General features: G+C 36.2%; 1 protein-coding gene across 1 annotated transcript; it reads right to left on the reverse strand.

Moving 5' to 3' along the window:
- Positions 1-20,787, reverse strand: LOC128232075 (unconventional myosin-XIX-like). The gene is made up of 20 exons (XM_052945420.1): positions 20,566-20,787; positions 17,620-17,722; positions 17,282-17,424; positions 16,790-16,900; positions 16,389-16,447; positions 16,008-16,151; positions 15,673-15,775; positions 15,230-15,415; positions 14,854-14,935; positions 12,620-12,806; positions 11,934-12,001; positions 11,654-11,775; positions 8,264-8,374; positions 7,790-7,984; positions 7,283-7,578; positions 6,632-6,807; positions 6,222-6,340; positions 5,520-5,715; positions 2,510-3,123; positions 1-2,090 (listed from the first exon to the last, which is right to left on the reverse strand). Exons 1-20 carry the CDS (start codon positions 20,695-20,697, stop codon positions 1,965-1,967), a joined length of 3,273 nt encoding a protein of 1,090 aa, XP_052801380.1. The 5' UTR covers positions 20,698-20,787; the 3' UTR covers positions 1-1,964.
- Between the last annotated feature and the right edge of the window lie 13 nt (positions 20,788-20,800).

Raw genomic sequence — 20,800 nt, forward strand, 5'->3', positions numbered from 1 at the left:
TTCAGATTTCTTTCTTTATAAGCGAATAACAAAAACAACATAATAACATTTTTATAACTCCTGCTTCCGATTATTATAACTCCTGCTTCCGATTAATCTTTATTTCAAATCTCAAACCCATAGAATTAGCACACAGTAATGATTACATGTATAGACCAAGGCATCCAGTAGTAATTCTACTAGATGAAAATTTACAACAAATTTAGTTCAAATTGATGTGAAGATGACTGAACATTCTAAATAATTTATTATACTACATGTATATACAAATATGTTAATTTTTTAAAACCATATAAACTTTAATATGTAAAATAAATATGGTAGCAGAAGCCATTGCTCACATACATAATTATGGTAGCAGAAATCCTTGTTCACAAACATAATTATGGCAGCAGAAACCCTTAATCAAACACATAATTATGGTAGCAGAAGCTCTTGTTCACACACATAATTATGGTAGCAGAAACCCTTGTTCACACAAATAATAATGGAAGCAGAAATCCTTGTTCACACACAATTATGGTAGCAGATATCCTTGTTCACACACATAATAGTGGTAGCAGAAACCCTTGTTCACACACATAATAATGGTAGCAGAAACCCTTGTTCACACACATACTTATGGTAGCAGAAACCCTTGTTCACACACATAATAATGGAAGCAGAAACCCTTGTTCACACACATAATAATGGTAGCAGAAACCCTTGTTCACACACATAATTATGGTAGCAGAAACCCTTGTTCACACATATAATAATGGTAGTAGAAACCCTTGTTCACACACATAATAATAGTAGCAGAAATCCTTGTTCTCACATAATAATGGTAGCAGAAATCCTTGTTCACACACATAATTATGGTAACCAAAACCCTTACCCCGACTCATATCTTCAACTGTGTATCTGGTTGGTGTGGTGAATGTGGTTAGATAAACATGATGGGCTTCCTAATATTATAACATGTACCTGGTAAGCCTGGTTGGAGGGCATAGATACATATGGTGGGCTTCTTATTGATAACACATGTATCTGGTAAGCTTGGTGGGAGTTGGAAGAAGAACAGGGTGGGCCTCCTATCGATATCACATGTATCTAGTTAGCTTGGTGGGAGGCAGTAGATAAGTATGGTGGGCCTCCTATCGATATCACATGTAGCTGGTTAGTTTGGTGGGAGGCAGTAGATAAATATGGTGGACTTCCTATCGATATCACATGTATCTGGTTAACTTGGTGGGAGGCAGTATATAAGTATGGTGGGCCTCCTATCGATATCACATGTATCTGGTTGGCTTGGTGGGAGGCAGTAGATAAGTATGGTGGACTTCCTATCGATATCACATGTACCTGGTTAACTTGGTGGGAGGCAGTATATAAGTATGGTGGGCCTCCTATCGATATCACATGTATCTGGTTGGCTTGGTGGGAGGCAGTAGATAAGTATGGTGGACTTCCTATCGATATCACATGTATCTGGTTAACTTGGTGGGAGGCAGTATATAAGTATGGTGGGCCTCCTATCGATATCACATGTATCTGGTTGGCTTGGTGGGAGGCAGTAGATAAGTATGGTGGACTTCCTATCGATATCACATGTACCTGGTTAACTTGGTGGGAGGCAGTATATAAGTATGGTGGGCCTCCTTTTGATATCACATGTATCTAGTTAACTTGGTGGGAGGCAGTATATAAGTATGGTGGGCCTCCTATCGATATCACATGTATCTGGTTAACTTGGTGGGAGGCAGTATATAAGTATGGTGGGTTTCCTATTGATGTCATATGTAACTGGTTTGCTTGGTGGGAGGCGGTAGATAAATATGGTGGGCTTCTTATCGATATCACATGTAGCTGGTTAGTTTGGTGGGAGGCAGTAGATAAATATGGTGGGCTTCCTATCGATATCGCATGTATCTAGTTAGCTTGGTGGGAGGCAGTAGATAAATATGGTGGGCTTCCTATCGATATCACATGTATCTGGTTGGCTTGGTAGGAGTGGCTAGACAGTCCTGGAGTCCTTTAGGTAATTCCCGTTGGTGGACACGGTGAGCATGCTTTAGGACACTTTCCCTTGTGTGAAAGCGGACAGGACCCTGAAATGTTAACATTAGAGTGGTTAGTTTTGTAGAGATAGAACTCAAATACTTATGCTTACATTCACAGTTTTCCATATGCATTGTAAAAGTAATCGTAAATCCCTCTAGTATTCATTAAGCTTCTTTGTGAAAATTTCAGAACAAATTTTTGAACAACCTTTTCTTTTCATCATATTAATTCAAATAGTTATTATATGGAACTTTTTAATTTTTTGGTGTAAAAACATTGTAATTTTTCTAAAAATTCAACTAAGAAAAAAACATTTTTAAATATGTTTAAAATTTAAGATGTTTCAGAACCTTTACCAAATTTTAAAACAGTTATAATTATAGGAAGCATTTTCTATCAGCTAATAACTGATAATATCATACTAATAGTATTCACTACTGTTAATAATCTTTAAAATAGTAAGCACCGAGGGTAGTTTTCTTCGAGTGACAATTCCATCTCCAACATTTAGAGCCTCCTTTGTTCCCAGTGATCCAAGATTCGTCTTTCGTTTTTTCAATGGTGAACAACCACCAGCACCAACACTGTGTTTCTCTTGCTTATTAACATTCCTGTTTCTCAGTTTATATTTTCTCACTGGACTGCTTCTGAAGTTTGGTCTTCCATTTGGCAAAAGCTTCTTCCCAGTGCATTTTCTTACTTCTTCCATGTTTATATGTGCAATATTTTGTTCTAAGAGTTGAGATTGACCACTCGGAGTACTTGTCGTAAACTTCATTGAATTATAATTTTCCTTCCCTCTGATATCCATCTGATCTTCGGAATAATTTTCCAATGATCCATCAGAGGTCAAACTCTGCATCAGGGAGCCATCATCTGATGAAAGTCCACTACTGATGTCAGACTGACCAGTTGACCCTCCAGACAGTTCACCCTTTTTCCTTGACCGCCTGCTGCCCGGCGATGTCCGCTTCCTGTCCATTATTGGCTTCCATGTTGCTTTCTTAACCTTACGATCTTTCTTTGCTTTCTCTTTCCTTAGTTTCATGAATTTAAGTCTTGCACAGTGCATCCTGATGCCTGGAAAACAAATTAAAACTTAAAGTTTATACCTGAATTAATATTCACTTGGTTTAACCTGTATTTATTTTATATAATAATACAACCATGAACATTGAAACAGATAAATAAGAGGGAAAAAAATGAGAATCTCCATTCTGATAACATTGAATCGACCAAAGCACAACGAATGTTATAGTTTCTTTGGTGGAGTATAATGAATATGTAAAAAATATGAGATAATTGGAGAGAGAGGAACATGAAGAGAGCCAGAGTCAGTGACTTTGTGAGAGTGGACAGAGAGACAGTAGTCACCCATGGTAAACAGAGACAGTGAGATGTTCCCTTGTCAGTCTGGATGTAACGCTTAAAGCTTTTTGTACTTAATATACAAACATGAACATTTATGTGTTTAAATATGTTCTTGTTGTTTTCTGATGGTGGCTGTTTATCAATGAACAGCAAGACTTGACATTGGACCAGAAAGCAGGGATTGAGGCTGTAAAGGACAATTGAATAAATATTTATGAGTGTCCATGATTTCTCTACAGGTACACTACAGACTGTCAATAATGTTGTATGAAAACAGTTGTTTGTGTAACAAGCTACAGTGCATATGGTGTTGGGCATGTTGAATAGAAATTCCCGGATTAGTCCGGTTGTTTTTATTGAGAGCATGTTTAAAAGAACAGAGTGATTGTAATTTTCTGGTTTATTCTGTCAAGAAGTGTCATGCTTATATGGTAGAAGGTAATGAAAAATTCAAGAAATGTAACATGTTACACAGAATGTAATGAAAGTTGTGAGAGATTCTTAGTCTATATGATGTTACATCTCAAACAGGTTACGGGCTATATGTCGTCAGTGTGGAAACAGTTGAGAAAGTGAAATGCCATTCTGTTGGGAGTTCAAAAAGCTTTCAAGTTATCACAGAAGACAACTTTTATATTTCCTACATTGAGAGCTTGAAAAATATATGACAGATGGATGTTAATTTAGTGACTGTTATTTGGGATGATTTCACACTAAAATGACATTAAGAGTTATTTTCTGCAAAATGGCGCTGGATAGGAATTTGTAGATAATTATTTCTAGAATCTGCTGGTGATGATAGGTTTGTAGTTTCCACCATCTTGGAATCATTTTCCATTAAGATGCCACATACAAGCACAAGCTCTACTGATTAGGGACTCTGCTACTTTGAAGGTCCAGACAAGAGGCTTTACCGGTGTGTGTATACCACATGATAAATTACATCATATATGCTACGTCAGAAGGCAACATTTTGCTTAAAATAAAGACTTAAATCAAAGATAACTTTTCTTTTACTACACTAGTTTAAATAAAACAAAGGGCAGTCTATGCTGCTTAAAGAGCCCCGGCTTCGTTTTATTACCGAAGTTTGATGAGGTGATTAGTTTCATCAAACACTTTGACAAACCTGTTTCCAAAATAATGTTTTGACAGTGCTCCGTCAGACGGCCGTATTTTGAAAAGGTTTTTTGAAGTGTTTTAAGAAACTAAACTCTCAATCAAACTCTGGTAAAAGACCGAAGGTGGGGCTCCATCAGCGGCATAGACTGCGCTATTTTTCATTTAAAATGGTGAAGAAATAATGAAGTTATCTTTGTTTAAAGTCTTCATTCGAAGCAAAATATTGCCTTCCAACTTTGTATTTATGACGCAATTTATCACATGGTATACACACACTGTTAACTGTGTTTGAGAATGCAAAGAGCATCACACACTTCCTGTGTGGAGTTCTATTGCTGATGGATAACAAAGGGAAAACTGCATCATTGTCAATATCCAGAAGATGTGCATTGGAGCAGCCTGAACTACTTTCAGACTGAAAAACAAGTATTCAAGATTTTAGCTTTTTTCATCTTATTTATTTTATTGTTGATTATTAATGGTGGGATATTTTATTTATTGTTTGTTGACGGAGTGAAGTGCCTAAAGAATTTCCAGAAGTCTGTATCATGTTGTTGGTCATGCAATGCAGATGTAATTTTTTTTAAAGTAACTTTCATTTGAGTTTAAATACTAACTTGCTCAGTGGTCGAAATAAACACACGCCCGCAAGCCCTGCACTTGTAAAATGTGGTCCGGGCTTGCTCAAATTTTGGATTTTAAATAGCAAGTCTAGTTGAAAAGTTTGATGCTAAGCAATTATATAAGAATTCGGGCATGTTCATCCAAAAGTCTAATTTCGATGACTGCTTGCTTAGATATGTGTTCCAATACAATATTTTTTTTATTTGTTAACTAAAGAGTAGCAAAACAGTTATTGAAATGTTGAAGTGTTAATCTTTGGGGTTTTGTTTATTCAAGTGATTTCAGCATATCAATAACAATTAAAGCCTTTTTAATACTTTTAACCTTTCATTCTATTGATATATACATTAGTCACTTACATTTCTGTACAATCATTATTGCATTTATCCTGTGCCTGTGGAGGTATTTTCTCCATGCTTTCTGTATCAGACGGGCAGCCATGTTTCTTCTAATGGCTACAAGTCTGTTAGACATGACATGGTGTCTCCATACTCGCTGTATGAGAGAGGCCTTGTTGAACAGAATGTCATATCTTGTCTTTTCTAATCTATCAACCTGGAACACATTATGTTTGTAGTTTATTTCATTACGGTATATAAGACTTAGGTAATGAAACACATTTTGAAGGTTAAACAAAAGTATCAAAAAGTGATGACAATGCTGATCAGCTTGTTTTAAGTTTATAAAAAAGGGGCAAAACTTGACATGTGATTCATCCATAATTATGTGTACATGTATTGTCACTGTTATCACGTGCTTGATAAGAAATTTCTTGAACGGTTTGTAAGTTCTGACCAAGGTAATAGTTTAGCATGATGCCAATAATTATGACCTACAAGGGCTAAACTGTTGACCACCCTTTAAGGACTTAACTTTTGACCATACATGTAAATCAACAGAATGATCAATAAAGAAATCATCTTACCAAGCCAAACTGACTACTGAAGTTGGCGAATAAAACCCCCCATTATTTTTTTTCCATTTGAGCATATTCATCTTCAGACAATATTGTATTAAGTACAAGTTTTCTAAAACACAAAACTGTTACAGTGTGCAATTACCTGGTGTTGATGCATGAAGATCTTGGTGTTTCCAAACTGGCCGATGTGACATCCATCTACGAACAGCATCTCCATCACAGCCACACAGCATCGTCGAGTGTGGTCCACAAAAGTCACCCCTGAGCACAGGCAAACTCTCATAATTATCATTATAAGCAAATATTGAACTCCTGAGGTTCTACAATTTTGAAAAGTATACAAATTCTTTTAGAACAATTACAGTTAAATGTTTAGTGCATTAAGAAATGGTATGAATGGTCTACTCAGACTTTTATGGATTTTATATAGTTAACAGTATCTACAGCACATGGTCTCTTTATATTCAGATACCAAATAATTTTCATTTATTATTTACACAGCCTTCTAAAATAAAGTAACTACAGTATGAGAAAACCAGTCAGTGCTTATACCCGCCCTCCTCCGGGACTTTCTCCTGGGTGTTGAAGGCGAGTCGGTTGAAGCCTTATTCTGCTTGCTGGTTGCAGGGCTGTCAAAAGACAGGGGTGTGGAACCAAGAGGTTTCTTAGGGGCCGGTGAGTTGCGCAGGATCAGGCCATAACGATGAAGAAAACTGATGTATGTCATTCTGAAAATATACAGGGTAAAACTTTGACCACACTGGTGGTAACAGTAACAGAAATGGCTGAAAATTTGGTCCCAAAACTGTTAATTTCTTTTAATAATTTCGGTCCAAAACAGATAAGTCAGTAAAAAGGTATAAATTTAATTATAGTACACAAACATTGTTTGTCATTCAAAATCACCAAATAAACAGGGGACATCCTTGAGGGTGATTTAGGCGCTAACTTTGGGCTGTGTTAATTGACTTTGCTGTTTTATTACATCACTTTATCATTTGAGCCATAATCATTTGAGGATGTCATTGTTACTCTGCAAAAGCCATAAAATTCCAAATTAATTAACTCAGTGGTGCCCTAATTATAGGATTTCATCAGCAACATGCTTGATTAACTGCAGAGACTGAATCAATATCATGGACACTGCTAAGTATGAATTATGATGTATTTTATGAGGGTGAGTCTATAAAGAAGCATCAGTACCTGACAGGGAAGCCAAGGCTGCTGATCTTCACTGTCTCAATGATCCCTGCAGCCAGAAGCTGGAAATGAACAAACTGGCGGTCAAACCTCCCGGCCACGCTCTCCCTATTTGGCTTGATACACCGTATGTAGTGGACGTCTGATGCATCTAGGGAAGACATGAGGCTGTCCATGGCAGCCTTGAACTTTCCCAGTACTGTTTTCTTCCGCCGACCTGAACCTTCGTCCACTGTGAAATCTGTGAAAAGCCCTGACACAAACTCGTTGGTGCTGCTCGCTAACAAGGACACCAATTCCTGCAACAACAAACTCTCAATTAAACATGATGCAAGTATCAAATATGGCTTATGGAGTTAAAAGACATTAGTGAAGATTCTTGATGAAGCAGATAATCAGTTATAAGAAAATTTGAATGCACCAATACACATTTGAAAAACAAAGGCATACTGTACCTATTTTTAGAAATCATACAAAATTAATGACTCATCGAAATTATATTGAAACTACCTGTGGGATGTTGTCCCTATTTTTAGCAGACAGCTGTTCCACGGTGTATGTAACATCTCCGGCGTAGTGCTCCACAGTGAAGGCCGGGTCCCTCAAGTGGCTGCGTGGCTTTTTCACACACACAGTGGATTTACTCAGGGATAGAAGGCGCTCAGACAGCAGCCGTGTGTCTGTCTGTCTGTTGAGCTGCACATCCTGCCATTATGTATACAGACAGAAGCATGATTCCCAAGTATACATAAATCACACAAAATCACAGTTTCCTGCAGTGGTAATATTACCAGAAAAATACACAGTTCCAAAGCATGCAAAGATGAATGCTTATACATATACCTTATTTAATTAAGAGGTATTACCGAACAATTAAAAGAGGAAATGGGACTTGAACAACATGTAGAATGCCATTTTAAATATATGTACTCCTTGTTTCAATAAGATAGATAATATAGTGATATTATCAAAAGTGATGCGTACCTCATTGAGTACTGAGAAGACACTGGAAGGGCCATGCAGAGCCTGTAGACAGGGTTTGTTGTCCACATAGGCCAGGGGCTGCCACTGTATCCCCTCTCCCTCATAATCCAGCTGTGTAATACATGGAAATGAATGGGCTATGAAAGTCATAACAAAAGGCTGACATGGTCAAACAAACTTGTCTTAGATATAAGCATTGCTACCAAATTTGATAAGCTTAAGATGAATGTTGCTTAAGTTGGAGAGTGTGCAGGTCTGGTCAATTTTAGAAAATTCGCTTTAATATTAAGATTAACAAGCATTTTCAGTGAAAAGATATCCCCCGCCAATGATGGCTTGTTTGTGCTTGATGGCTTGTTTATGCTTGAAGGTTAAAAAAAATCTCAGAAAGAATAAGATAAGCACATTGGTTTATCCCTTTCCGAGCCAAATTATAAAATATCGACCGGGACTACTTTATGATAAAAAATTTTAACGAAATAAATCAGAGGGATGATTAAATAAAACTGTCTTTTCCGAAACTGCTTACTCGGAAACATCAATCATTGCAAAATAGTACTCAATAGTTGAGATAAAAATGTAGCCGTAGAAATTCACCGAAGAAGTTCATTGCAGGATGTTGGTTCATATAACATTCAAGTTTCATTAAATTCTAGCAGCTAGTTACTGAGAAACGGATGCAAACAATGATTTTTTAATAAATCAAGGGCAATAACTCTAAGGAAAATTGACCAATCCAAAAGAAAAATAGACAGGCATCATCACAGTATGTTGGTTCTTATTTATTCCAAGTGTCATGAAATTCTACCAGCTAGTTGCATAGAAAAGGCTGCAAACATGGATCTTTTAATAAATCAAGGGCAAATAACTCATATAGAAATTACACAATCCAAAATATAAATAAACAGGCATCATCGCAGTATGTTGGTTCATATTTGTTTCAAGTTTCAAGAATTTCTACCAACTAGTTACGGAGAAATGGCTGTAAATGAGAGTTTTTCAAAAATCAAGGGCAATAACTCCAAGTACAATTGACCAATCCAAAAAAAAAATGAACAGGCATCATCCCAGTATAGTAATTCATATTTATTTTAAGTTTCATGAAATTCTGCCAGCTAGTGACTGAGAAATGGCTGTGAATGTGCATTTTTCAAAAAATCAAGGGCAACAACTCCAAGGACAATTGACCAATCAAAATTTTTTTTGGACGGGCATCATTCCAGTATAGTGGTTCATATTTATTTTAAGTTCCATGAAATTCTACCGCCTAGTTACTGAGAAAATGCAGGTGACGGACGGACGGAAGGACGGACGGACAACGCCATTTCAATATCCCCTCCCTATTTCATAGGCGGGGGATAATTAAATAGTGTGACCTGGCTGATTAACTTGTTTGGGATAGTATTCTTAGTAATAATGTTTACATTAAGTTTTAAAAAGATAGCAAAGAAAGTGTGCAGAAATGTGAATGATCTCAAATTCATCAATACTCTAAATAACAATGTTTGACCAGTGGTTGTATGCAATTTTCTTACTGAAAACTTTATATTTCAAGATTACAATGCCCACAACTGTGGCTGGCTTTGTGTTTGAATATTGGGTACAAATCATATTCATTCCATGTTATGGTCAGCTCAGCATCCCGACTTGAACCTATTTGAGAACTGTTAGTTAGACTAAAACTTGCACTCAGAGTACTGGGTAGTTAAGGCAGGCCAACACAACTAATTAATTTGTAATATGCATTTCGTACCCTGATTTTGTACAAAAATCGTACCTTTGATTGGTTGTTAGAAAAACTTAAAATAATGCAGCCAATATCCTTACAACAGATTTATGCAGATGGTTAATGTTTTATTCACCAAATTGGCAGCAAAGGTTAACATACAATCACATTTTAAACATCAGGGGCATTCAGGGCCATTAGTTGCATTTTGTTTAGAAATATCACTTGGTTTAAAAGGACCTTAGGTGAGCTGTACAATCTAGAAATCAAGAATGCTCGAGAAAGTCAAGCGATAAAAATTCAACATTCATGTCCCACTAAACTTATACAAAACGTGTTACAAGGTTGATTCTTTTCAGCGTTTGTTAATGTGTATTGCAAAGTAAAAACACTATATGTAAAACAACAATTAAAAACGGCTTATATAATTGAGCTTATGTCTAATGAAGAGGTTGTTCCAAGCTATTAACTTTTTGCATTCAATCAGCGATGTTTATGTAGCAATTGATATGTAAAACATTTAATTAAGTTGATATTTATGAAAACAAATAGTTATGAAGTAACACTGTTTGAATTGATGATGTCACATATTTTTTTTTGAAATAGGGTGCACTGTTCAAATTAGTTCATATTTCAAATCAAATATATATATATAATTTATGCAATAAGTGTGAAAATACACATAATCTCGAGCGTGAACATTAGTTGACACCTTTTAAATGTGTTTATGCCCTCATGCTTGGCAATCTAGCATAAACACATTTTGCAGGCATCTACAGATGAACACAACCTCAAACTAGAAATGTGTCCATAGGACACGGATGCCCCCACTTCGATTTTTTGTCACAGAAAATAAGCCATAATGATTATTCAGGATAATCTGCACAAGGGCAAATCCTTTTCAAAAATTAGATCGGATAAGATATTTTTTAAGTATTGTTGGGAAATAAAGGGCCCTAACTCCTAAATGATTAAAGCGATTTCCATGGCTATCGAACTTGATCAAGGTATTATGGTCACAAACATGTGTTAAAAGTTTGGTGAGGATTGGACAAACAGTTTTCAAGAATTAGATCGGAAACAATCTTCGGGACGTATTTTTCAAGTCTTTTTTTGCAAATAAAGGGCCGTAACTCCTAAATGACAAAAGCGATTTCCATGGCTATCGAACTTGATCAAGATATTATGGTCACAATCATGTATGTAAAGTTTGGTGAGGATTGGACACATACTTTTTAAGAATTAGATTGGAAACATATATTTTTGAAGTATTTTTGGCAAAAAAGGGCCGTAACTCCTAAATGACTAAAGCGATTTCCATGACTATCGAACTTGATGAAGATATTATGGTCACAAACATGTGTTTAAAGTTTGGTGAGGATTGGACAAACGGTTTTCAAGAATTAGATCGGAAACAATCTTCGGGACGTACGTACGTACAGACAGACAGACAGACGTACGTACGGACAAGGGCAACCCTATATGCCGCCACTTTGTGGGGGCATAATAAATGTATTGTACCTATAGTGCAGTCTAAATCTATTCTCCAAATTATACACATTCTTATCCTTGCTGCAGTTTTCAATCATTTCAACAAATACTAAAGGTTGGCTACAGGCCACGTGACATTTGGTAAGGTTGTATGTATTTAATAGAAGTGTTACTTGAAGGTCTCTGAGGAATATGGAGACATAGTGCTGTTGGAGCCGCTCGTTAGCATAGTTGATACACAGCTGTTCTAGGCTGTTCCGTTCAAATGCCTCAAACCCATAGATGTCCAGGATTCCTGCCAATGGAAATGACAAGTACATGTGGATGTTGCGATGCATATTGTGACTACATGCTTTGTTACTGCAAATGTCTCTAAGGCTGTTCATCCTGGAGGGTAGGTTATTCTTGTAAATAATGTTTTGTACAATATTTATGCTTGTGGTACTAACTTACCTAATGTGTGATCAAAAGTTTCAGGCTTAATTTGTCTGTTGATGAAGCCAACCAACCACTCAAACAACCTGAAATAAAAACCACAAGCAAGTTATAATAATATATTATATCTTTATGAAATGACTCAGAAAAGCAGGCATGCTAAAAAGAAAATCACCAAATTACAACATTATCATAATTGGTTGCTGATTTGCGTAATTTTTGGCGCCAGGAAGAGACAACATCTGGCATTTTGTCGTTCTTTGTTTTGTTGCGGATGCCAGAGCAATAAGACAATATTTCAGATGACATATCAAAATAGGGATGTGATTGACCTGGCAGCTGGAGGGCTGAAACCATTCCTGCCATGGGTTCTTGGGGTCAAAAGCACACTGCCGTAGAAGAAAAACTGGCTTTTTAGAAGCTCTTTTGAGGGTTCTTTTGACTTTAAATTTGAAGTAAACTGGGATATCAACTCTAACAACCAAAAGCACCTTCCTAATATACATGTATCTGCATATTCTGTATTGAAGGCAACAGAATTAACTTTTTGTAATGAAGTCATAGAATTGTCATTCTGGCACCAAAAGGTTATGATAGTTGCATGTGATTGTATAGAAGTCATGAGTCAAAACTACCTTATACTAGTACTGGACAAAACACTTGTAAGAACTGACAGAAAACAGTTATACTTAAACAATGTTAACCTTGAGTATAACAGAGTGGCAAGACAATCCCTGCGACTGTTTGCCTCTCGCTCAGGGATGGGCTTGATGAAGACAGAGCGTCTGGAGGGCCCCCCAGACTGGATGTTCCGGTACAAGAGGACGTGGGTGAGACAGGGCTGGTCCACGCCTAGCAGCCTGGCAGAGTGTTCCACAGCTTCCTGACTCACTGCAACAGTGGGAATAAGATAAATGATGGGACAAATGTTTATATACCATTACAGCAATTGTTGCTCTCATTTAAATTGTCAAACAAAAAGTCTAATAAAATTGAATGTAATTAATTTTACTACATCTAACAACTTCTTTATTTTTTATACAAATGCATTAACTGTGTTGTCTAAGTTAAATTAAAACATCATTTTACATATTTTTTCCTGTATTTGCACAAGAAAAAAAACATATTTAAATCAATTATATAAATAAATGTCTCTTTTTCCATTGCAATGTTTTTTTTTATAAGTAGCTGTAACAATAACTAAAAAGAACAATCTTTCAAAGAAATCCTATAGTAGAAATTAAAATTTTGAGAGTGACAAATTAATTCAATCTTGCATTCATTAGGAAAACACCCAATCTGAGTCTAACATGTATCACAGTGTGAAATGTTTCACTTATTGTAGTCCTTTTAAAAAACACTTTAACAACAACAACAACAACGACAAATCGGAACAAACCAAACAAAGAGCAAAAGCAAGCGCTAGTACATGTATACTTACCTCTATCTACACTAACATGTATTAGCAAGGACTAGCTAACCACTTATACTAAAGACACACAAAAACAAACAGGGAAACATGCTACCTTCCAGGGCCATAAAAGCAGTGTCTAGAAACTTGTCCTCTAAAATACATGTTTTCAAAAGCATTATTATTACTATTTGTACTTAGTTAAAGAAGTCATCCATTTTATCCACTTTTTTAGAAAAACAAAGTTACGCAGCTACAAACTTCTTAGTGTGTTTTTTTCGTGACAAAGGTTGGGCCGAAATTCGATTCCCTTTCCCAACGCATATTTACCCCTGACTTCCAATTATATGCGTTGAGAAAAAAAACTTGATCAATTTCTTTTATGTCTATTTTCTTTAAAGAATTCATCTTCATTTTTAGGCAGAATTGAAATAATAGTCAAACTGATGAGTTTTGTCAAATCAGTAAGGTCCTGGACTCATTCCCTAAATGGTGAGAAGAAAATACTGCCAAGAAAGTAACACAAGTCAACAGCATTACCTTGTACAAATACTAGTATGACATGGTTTTATTTTTAAATGCTTTAACACAAATAACTTATTACATTTTATATGAAAAAATAACTAGGATTGGACTAGGGACTAAAGAATACGGTCAGTCGGATATTGCCTCGGTCACATATCCGTAAATGTCTGTATGATTTATATAATCATACTAATCCACCAACACCATAAAGTCCTCAGGTCTCTTTACAATCATAGCTTCTGGTCACATGGCTACAAGCCCTGTACGATATTTTGGAGGATGCAATGGTAAAATATCCGTACGGACACCCCGACAAGTCATGTGCAGCTAGCATGGAGCTTGGCAAATGGTGAACCTAACATCCTGTGGGCCCTATGCAGACATTGCAAGTTCCCTGCCCTGTGTCCGTTTTATCGTATGGACATTCTACTTTCACCGTGTGACTCCCCTGCAATAGTCATGAGAGCACCAGCATGCTCTTAGGGGCCTTGCAGTGTTCCAAATCTGCATGGTCATCATGCAATGCTCGTATGAGCTCTACTAGGACCCTCGCAAGCTGCTCTCGACTTTTCCTATGAGCTCAGTGAGAACTCGGGAACATTTTTATCGAGTTCATGAGTCCTATACAAGTTCAAAAAATCAGTTCTATGCTCAAAATAGTCAACAATATTGGTATGGACTTAAATTTCGATAGAAAACCTACTTGTACAAAGCTTGTAGCATGGATGTGACCAGGACATAAATGAACCACATCATTATTTTTTGGCCTTAAGTGCAATTCATTTTTTGAATAATTTTGTTTTTCTGTGGTAAATGACTTAATTTAAATAAATTTAACAGGCATTGCAATTTCATATGTCAGCGCAACTAAATCCAGCATGTATCATAGTTTAGTAAATAAGAGTACATATTTTAACTCCTTTTTCATATGGCAGTCAGCATATATGTTATCATGTAAAGACATTGACGAAAACACAAAAGGACATTGGCACTAGCTTATACCTTTATCACTGAGCAGTTCACACAGGTCTTCCTCTATGGGGGAGATGACAATGTTCCCTACGTACAGAATGGCCACCAGCAACTGAAATATACAGTCAACATTAACTCACTTAAAATAAATAAGTTTGTTGGGAACGAAGGTAATGCTTTGTGAATTAAAATTACAATTGCAAACCATCATTTATGAATATTATATGTCATTAATCATTTTAATGAACTGATTACTTAAATAAAAAATCATCATATCAGTTAAAGTTAAACTATGTAAGTACTACACACAAATGTCGTATATAAAATGCAAGCATAAATGCCTTAGATTATACAAAAGGTTTTTGTTAGTTAGTCAGCATTATATTAATAGTGAAACATCTCTTACAGAAATAACATGCTGTTGTAGTTGCTTGGAGAGGCCCATGTCTGTCATGGCATGTAGAGTGTCTTCCAGGTCATGATGGGTGTGGCCTGGCACACCATGCGGTAGGGTGCGAAATGTATCCCGCCTCACCCCTCTCAATGGTTCTTGCTGTTGTCCCTCTCCACCACGCTCCAGGCTGTTCATGATCTGAGGAAAAGGAAGATTAAACATTACTGGTTATTGTTTACTATAAATATGTTTAGTGTCTGTAAAAATTACTAATTACTAGTATTAAAATTGCAGAAGACAAGTGTGTGTGTGTCTAAAGGCAACCTTTTACCACAAATAAAATATTCACTCCTTCAAAAATTGTATTTGTGTCATCATGATCTGTCAAGTTTCATTATTAGCAAGTTGTCTGTTACCTAAATCACATAAACATACAACTTTAATAATTACGTAACCTGGTAGAATATGTGGAAGTTAGACTCCCCTGGGGACTGATGAACAACCCGCGTTTTCTCCAACAGGTAAGTGTGGATCTCTGCACCCTGCATTACGCCACACCTGGATTACCAAACTTTCTTGGTAAATAAAACTCTTAAAAACATCTTAGTTCATATTTTCATGTCAAACTGAGAGTTGCTTTGTATATTTATTAGACCTTCTTCACTTGAATTTCAAAGTAACATGTTCCTTACTTTTAGAAATGAGTATTATTCCCTGAGTAAACATTATTACACATGCATTTTAAATATTACACCTGACAGCACTCGAAATTGCATCCAACAATTTGCACCTGTTAAAGTGCAGCTGGATGTATTTGCCGAATCTAGAGCTATTGTTGTTTCTCTGGGTAGCAGCATTACCAAACGCCTCAAGTACTGGGTTGGAGTCAAGGATTCGCTGCTCTATGCTCGAAAGGCTACTGTTGGAGTCATCACTGTGTGATACAAATACAAAGGTATAAAATTTATTGACCAAATTTTGCTGATTTAAAAAACCTTATACAATGTAGCATTGTTGTTTTGTTTGATTTACTTTTTACAATATCATGAGGAGAAAACTTTATCTCTTATGCTTTCTTTCAACCTTTATCATGCCAGCCTCTTTAAAAAATATTTTTTGTATTTACCTGAAAATTTATTTGTGCATATAAAAAAAATGAGCAGTTTCATACCTTGATAAAGGGTTTGACACTGATGTCAGATATCTAAGAAGATGCTTCGCTGATACAGTCTAAAAGAAAATGAGATAGGATGAAAATTGCATTGACATAGCTTCTAATTTTATTTCATATGTTCAGTCATTGCGAAGATTAGACAACTAATTGTTATATTGAAGACTTGTAACAAAATTCACTAAGTCTTGAAGCCTGCTGTATTATTCAATCCTATTACTGTTGGAAACTGATAACGTTCTGTATCGTAACTTTATTTTCTCTACAAATAATATTATATTTGAGCATAGGTCTCTAACCTTTACATCAGACTATGATAAAACAGATAACAGAATTGTCCAGAATCACAGACAAAGACGGAATCTAACCTGGCAAATGAGAGACAGAGATAGCATACAGACCTTGCCGGAGCCACTCTCGCCACTGACAATGATGCACTGGTCGACCTTCCCAAGCCCCTGAGACACGCGACGGTAGGCCTCTCCCGCTGTCCTGTACACATGGGGGGAATCCTGTTGCACATATGGAGTACTTCATCAATTCATACGTACAAAACAAACAGTGCAAACTCTTCAATCATTGTTTATTATTTAAAGAAAGATGTACTAGTGAACAAATTTTAAATCGTTTAAATACATTTCATGGAAAGTTCCATGTAGATGGGATAAAAACTATTGTATTCATGACACAGAAAAAACGCCTGTCCTTTTTTGTTTTTTGTTTTATGAAAAATCAGGCTTAAATTGCATACATTTTTATAAATGTGAGTAGTTTTACTTTATAAGTTTATGAGATTCCAACATTGAATTTATTTCACATTCATGTGTTTCATCACTTTTGTTCTAAATAAGTATGCCACTTTGGACTTTTTTTATTGTTATACAACTGTTCACCTCTCCCTGCTGACAGTAAGCGTGTATCCTGTCCTCTGTGTACATGTGCGGTACATCCTGGAATGGGTTCACTGCCACCACTGTGCTGCCTGCCCCTGTGTAAAACTGGACACCACTAAACCTTGCATGTAAACAGCTCAGCACTGAAAATAATTTTTAAAAACATACATTAATTTTTTTTCTATATAGCAAATATTTCATGTCAATTTGGGATTCTCTAAATAAAACAAGAAAAATCATTTAATATAATTGTTACACTACGTTTACACTTGCCATGTGACATGCTGAATTCAGAACAGTCAGTAAAATCTACACACTAAACAACACCCATTCAATACCTGATGCCTGGTTGATGGGCGTGAGCTGAGTGAGGCCCTCCACACACAACAGGTCTTGATCTGAACCAGGCAGCACAGAATCACATTTAACCTCCCGCTCCTCCTGTTAAGTCATGAAATAAGAACTCAGTGCTTATAATAGTATATTGTTCATGGAAGCTAGTAAGCTAACACAGGTTAATTTTTAAGTCCTTGACAAATAAAAGAACAATTTCAAGATTAATGAATCAGGGTTATTGGACGTAACTGGTTATTTCCAAATTCTTTGATTTAATAAAAAAAATTAAAAACAAGAGCTGTCACAATATGTGACGAATGCCCCCGAATGTGACATTGACCTATGAACAAGGTCAGTACATGAAAAGTTAAAGATCAAACAAATACATATGGCAAGTTATTCTAAATTGCCTCTGAACATAAAAAATACCACCCATACTTGACAACCTACTTTCTTATGTCCTTATATTCAGCATTCCATTGTGAATAAACACTAATTGTATCTTTCACCTTAGAGGTAGGGACATGGGTCTTGCACGTGACACGTCGTCTTGGTATGTCGAACACATGTGGCAAGTTATTTTAAATTCTGTCCATACAAGAAAAAGTTACAGCCTGGACATCACAACCAATACTCTGTATCCTTATATGCAGCACTCCATTGTGAATAAACACGTAAGTGTGACCTTAACCTTAGAGGTAGGGACACGGTTCTTGCACGCGACACGTCGTCTTGGTATGTCAAACACATGTGGCAAGTTATTTTAAAATCTGTCCATACAAGGGAAAGTTACAGCCCGGACACGACAACCTATTCTCTATGTCCTTATATGCAGCATTCCATTGTGAATAAACACTAAGTGTGACCTTGACCTTAGAGGTAGGGACACGGTTCTTGCACGCGACACGTCGTCTTGGTATGTCGAACACATGTGGCAAGTTATTTTAAAATCTGTCCATACAAGGGAAAGTTACAGCCCGGACACGACAACCTATACTCCATGTCCTTATATGCAGCATTCCATTGTGAATAAACACTAAGTGAGACCTTGACCTAAGAGGTAGGGACACGGGTCTTGCACGCGACATGTCCTCTTGGTATGCCGAACACATGTGGCAAGTTATTTTAAAATCTGTCCATACAAGGGAAAGTTACAGCCCGGACACAAGTTATTGAGCCGGACGGATGGAAGGACGGACGGTGCGATTTTAATATGCCCACCTTCGGGGGCATAAAAATTAATAAAAAATGTCAATACTGAAATAGATTTAAAACAATGTTTTAACTACCTAAAAGAAAACATTCAGATTTCTAATCCTCAAATTAGCATATTATACTATGTAAATTTTTTGCTATGTTCACCATTAAAAGGGATCTGTCCCTACTGGCTAAGGTCACAAATCTGAACACTTTTTGAGGTTTTTCACAATTATCTTGGAGAGCCTTTGTTGTAGTAAGTTAAAATTGCTTATGAAACATCTTTGGTTAATGTGACAACATCTGTCAAAGTACAGATTCACGATCTCATCATTTTTATGTCGAAAATCGTTCATTTTATGGACAGTAAATCACCCTTAAAGTTATGCTATGGAGGGCACAAATACCGAACACTTGAAGAGCGCAAATACATGGTCATACAATTATAATCAATAAGTATGCTATATTAAACAAACACTTAGCTGCAAAGTTATTTATTGTTTCCGATGTTTTTCAAAACATGCAATTCAAATGTAAAGCGTGATTTCTATTTATGAATACCTTGAATGTAGGTCAACATAACTGCAAAACCTAAAGATGCGCGTGCGCCCTCTGACGTCATTCCCCCATGTACTACATTTTGATCTTTAAGGTATAAACATTGAATGGCATGTTTTTTAGAAAAATACTTAACAAAACAAGATGAAACTTCCCAAGTGTGGTCAAGGCAAGCCTCTGTATTCATCTTGATCATCGAAAAATCGATCAGGGTAAACAAACGTGTGTTTTAGCCAGTGTTAGGGATTTGTGCCCTGTTCGGAAATGTACCGTCAACCAGTATTCACAAAAAGCGAGAAAAAAGTTGGATAACTTTAAAATCAAAACCTTGTATACTCGCTGTCAGAAACACATATTCACTCAAATGTTTTTCAATGACCAAAAATCTATCCTTATAGGGCAATACTGTAATACTAATAGGTCTAAATACAGAGGATATCAGGACATTATGGACCATGGACATAATGGACCAGACATAACAGACCATATGCTTGGTGACATTATGGACCATATTTTGTGACATTACAGATCACATATAGGGACATTACCAACCATGATTTATAATTTTACTAACAATTTGTTTTAACTTTAAAACTTCAACTTATCAATGGTTAATAATTGATAATGTTTGTATTTCAAGGTTAAGCGGTTTAAAGACAACAATTTTTTTAGATGGGAAATTATCACAGGTAGTTTGAAGGCATTTAACAGGTGTCATATCAAAATGAGCATACATATACAAGTATTTAACAAAATATGAAGACGATGGGAGAATATAATTAAAACGAACTGGGAGAATATAATTAAAACAAACTGTTAATAATTTTTTTAATCATGTTTCAATATGTTTCTCTAGATGGTCTGTTATGTCCCTAAATATGGTCCGTAATGTCCCTAAATATGAGCCGTATTGTCACCAAATATGCACCATTATGTCTGGTCTGTATCTCCATGGTCTTTAATTCATACAGGGAAACTGCACAGAAATTAAACTAACACTCATTGACTCAGGCTGTCAGTGAACTTCCTGTTCATCAGAAGATAACTTCTTCATGGCAAGTTTGGGTGCTAAGACTAGTATTGCGGTTGGACTTTGTTGGAATTATTTTCAAGTCCACCATCTTTATCCGGAGATTTAGAATCGATATTTTCAATATTTGTTTGTCTGTATAACTCTCATTATCTAAACTTACGTTTGTACCGGTTACAATCACGGTGCACAGGATAGTGTTGGTTTTTGTCACAGTGGCCAACCGCCAGACGTGATGTTTGTCTTGGACATAAACTCTCACCCCGGGCACGACTGCTGACTTTTTGTCTACCATATTTTATAGTTTCTCATTTCATTTTACTTTTGAAAAGAGCGCTTGTCAAGTTTTTAAAACGCTTGCTTTTGCGGAAACACACAGTCGTTTTAATGAGACTGAT

The sequence above is a fragment of the Mya arenaria genome, chromosome 4 (genome assembly GCF_026914265.1).
Source record: "Mya arenaria isolate MELC-2E11 chromosome 4, ASM2691426v1".
In the NCBI taxonomy this organism is placed as follows: domain Eukaryota; kingdom Metazoa; phylum Mollusca; class Bivalvia; order Myida; family Myidae; genus Mya; species Mya arenaria.

What these genes read in the sequence shown, in the direction of transcription:
- LOC128232075 (XM_052945420.1), bottom strand. Translation starts at nt 20,697, where the DNA reads ATGGTAGACAAAAAGTCAGCAGTCGTGCCCGGGGTGAGAGTTTATGTC. An exon ending in AAAGTCCCGGAGGAGGGCGG is followed by an intron (nt 6,341 to 6,631) that starts GTATAAGCACTG and finishes GCCTGTGCTCAG; the next exon opens with GGGTGACTTTTGTGGACCAC. An exon ending in CTCGAAGAAAACTACCCTCG is followed by an intron (nt 2,091 to 2,509) that starts GTGCTTACTATT and finishes TTAACATTTCAG; the next exon opens with GGTCCTGTCCGCTTTCACAC.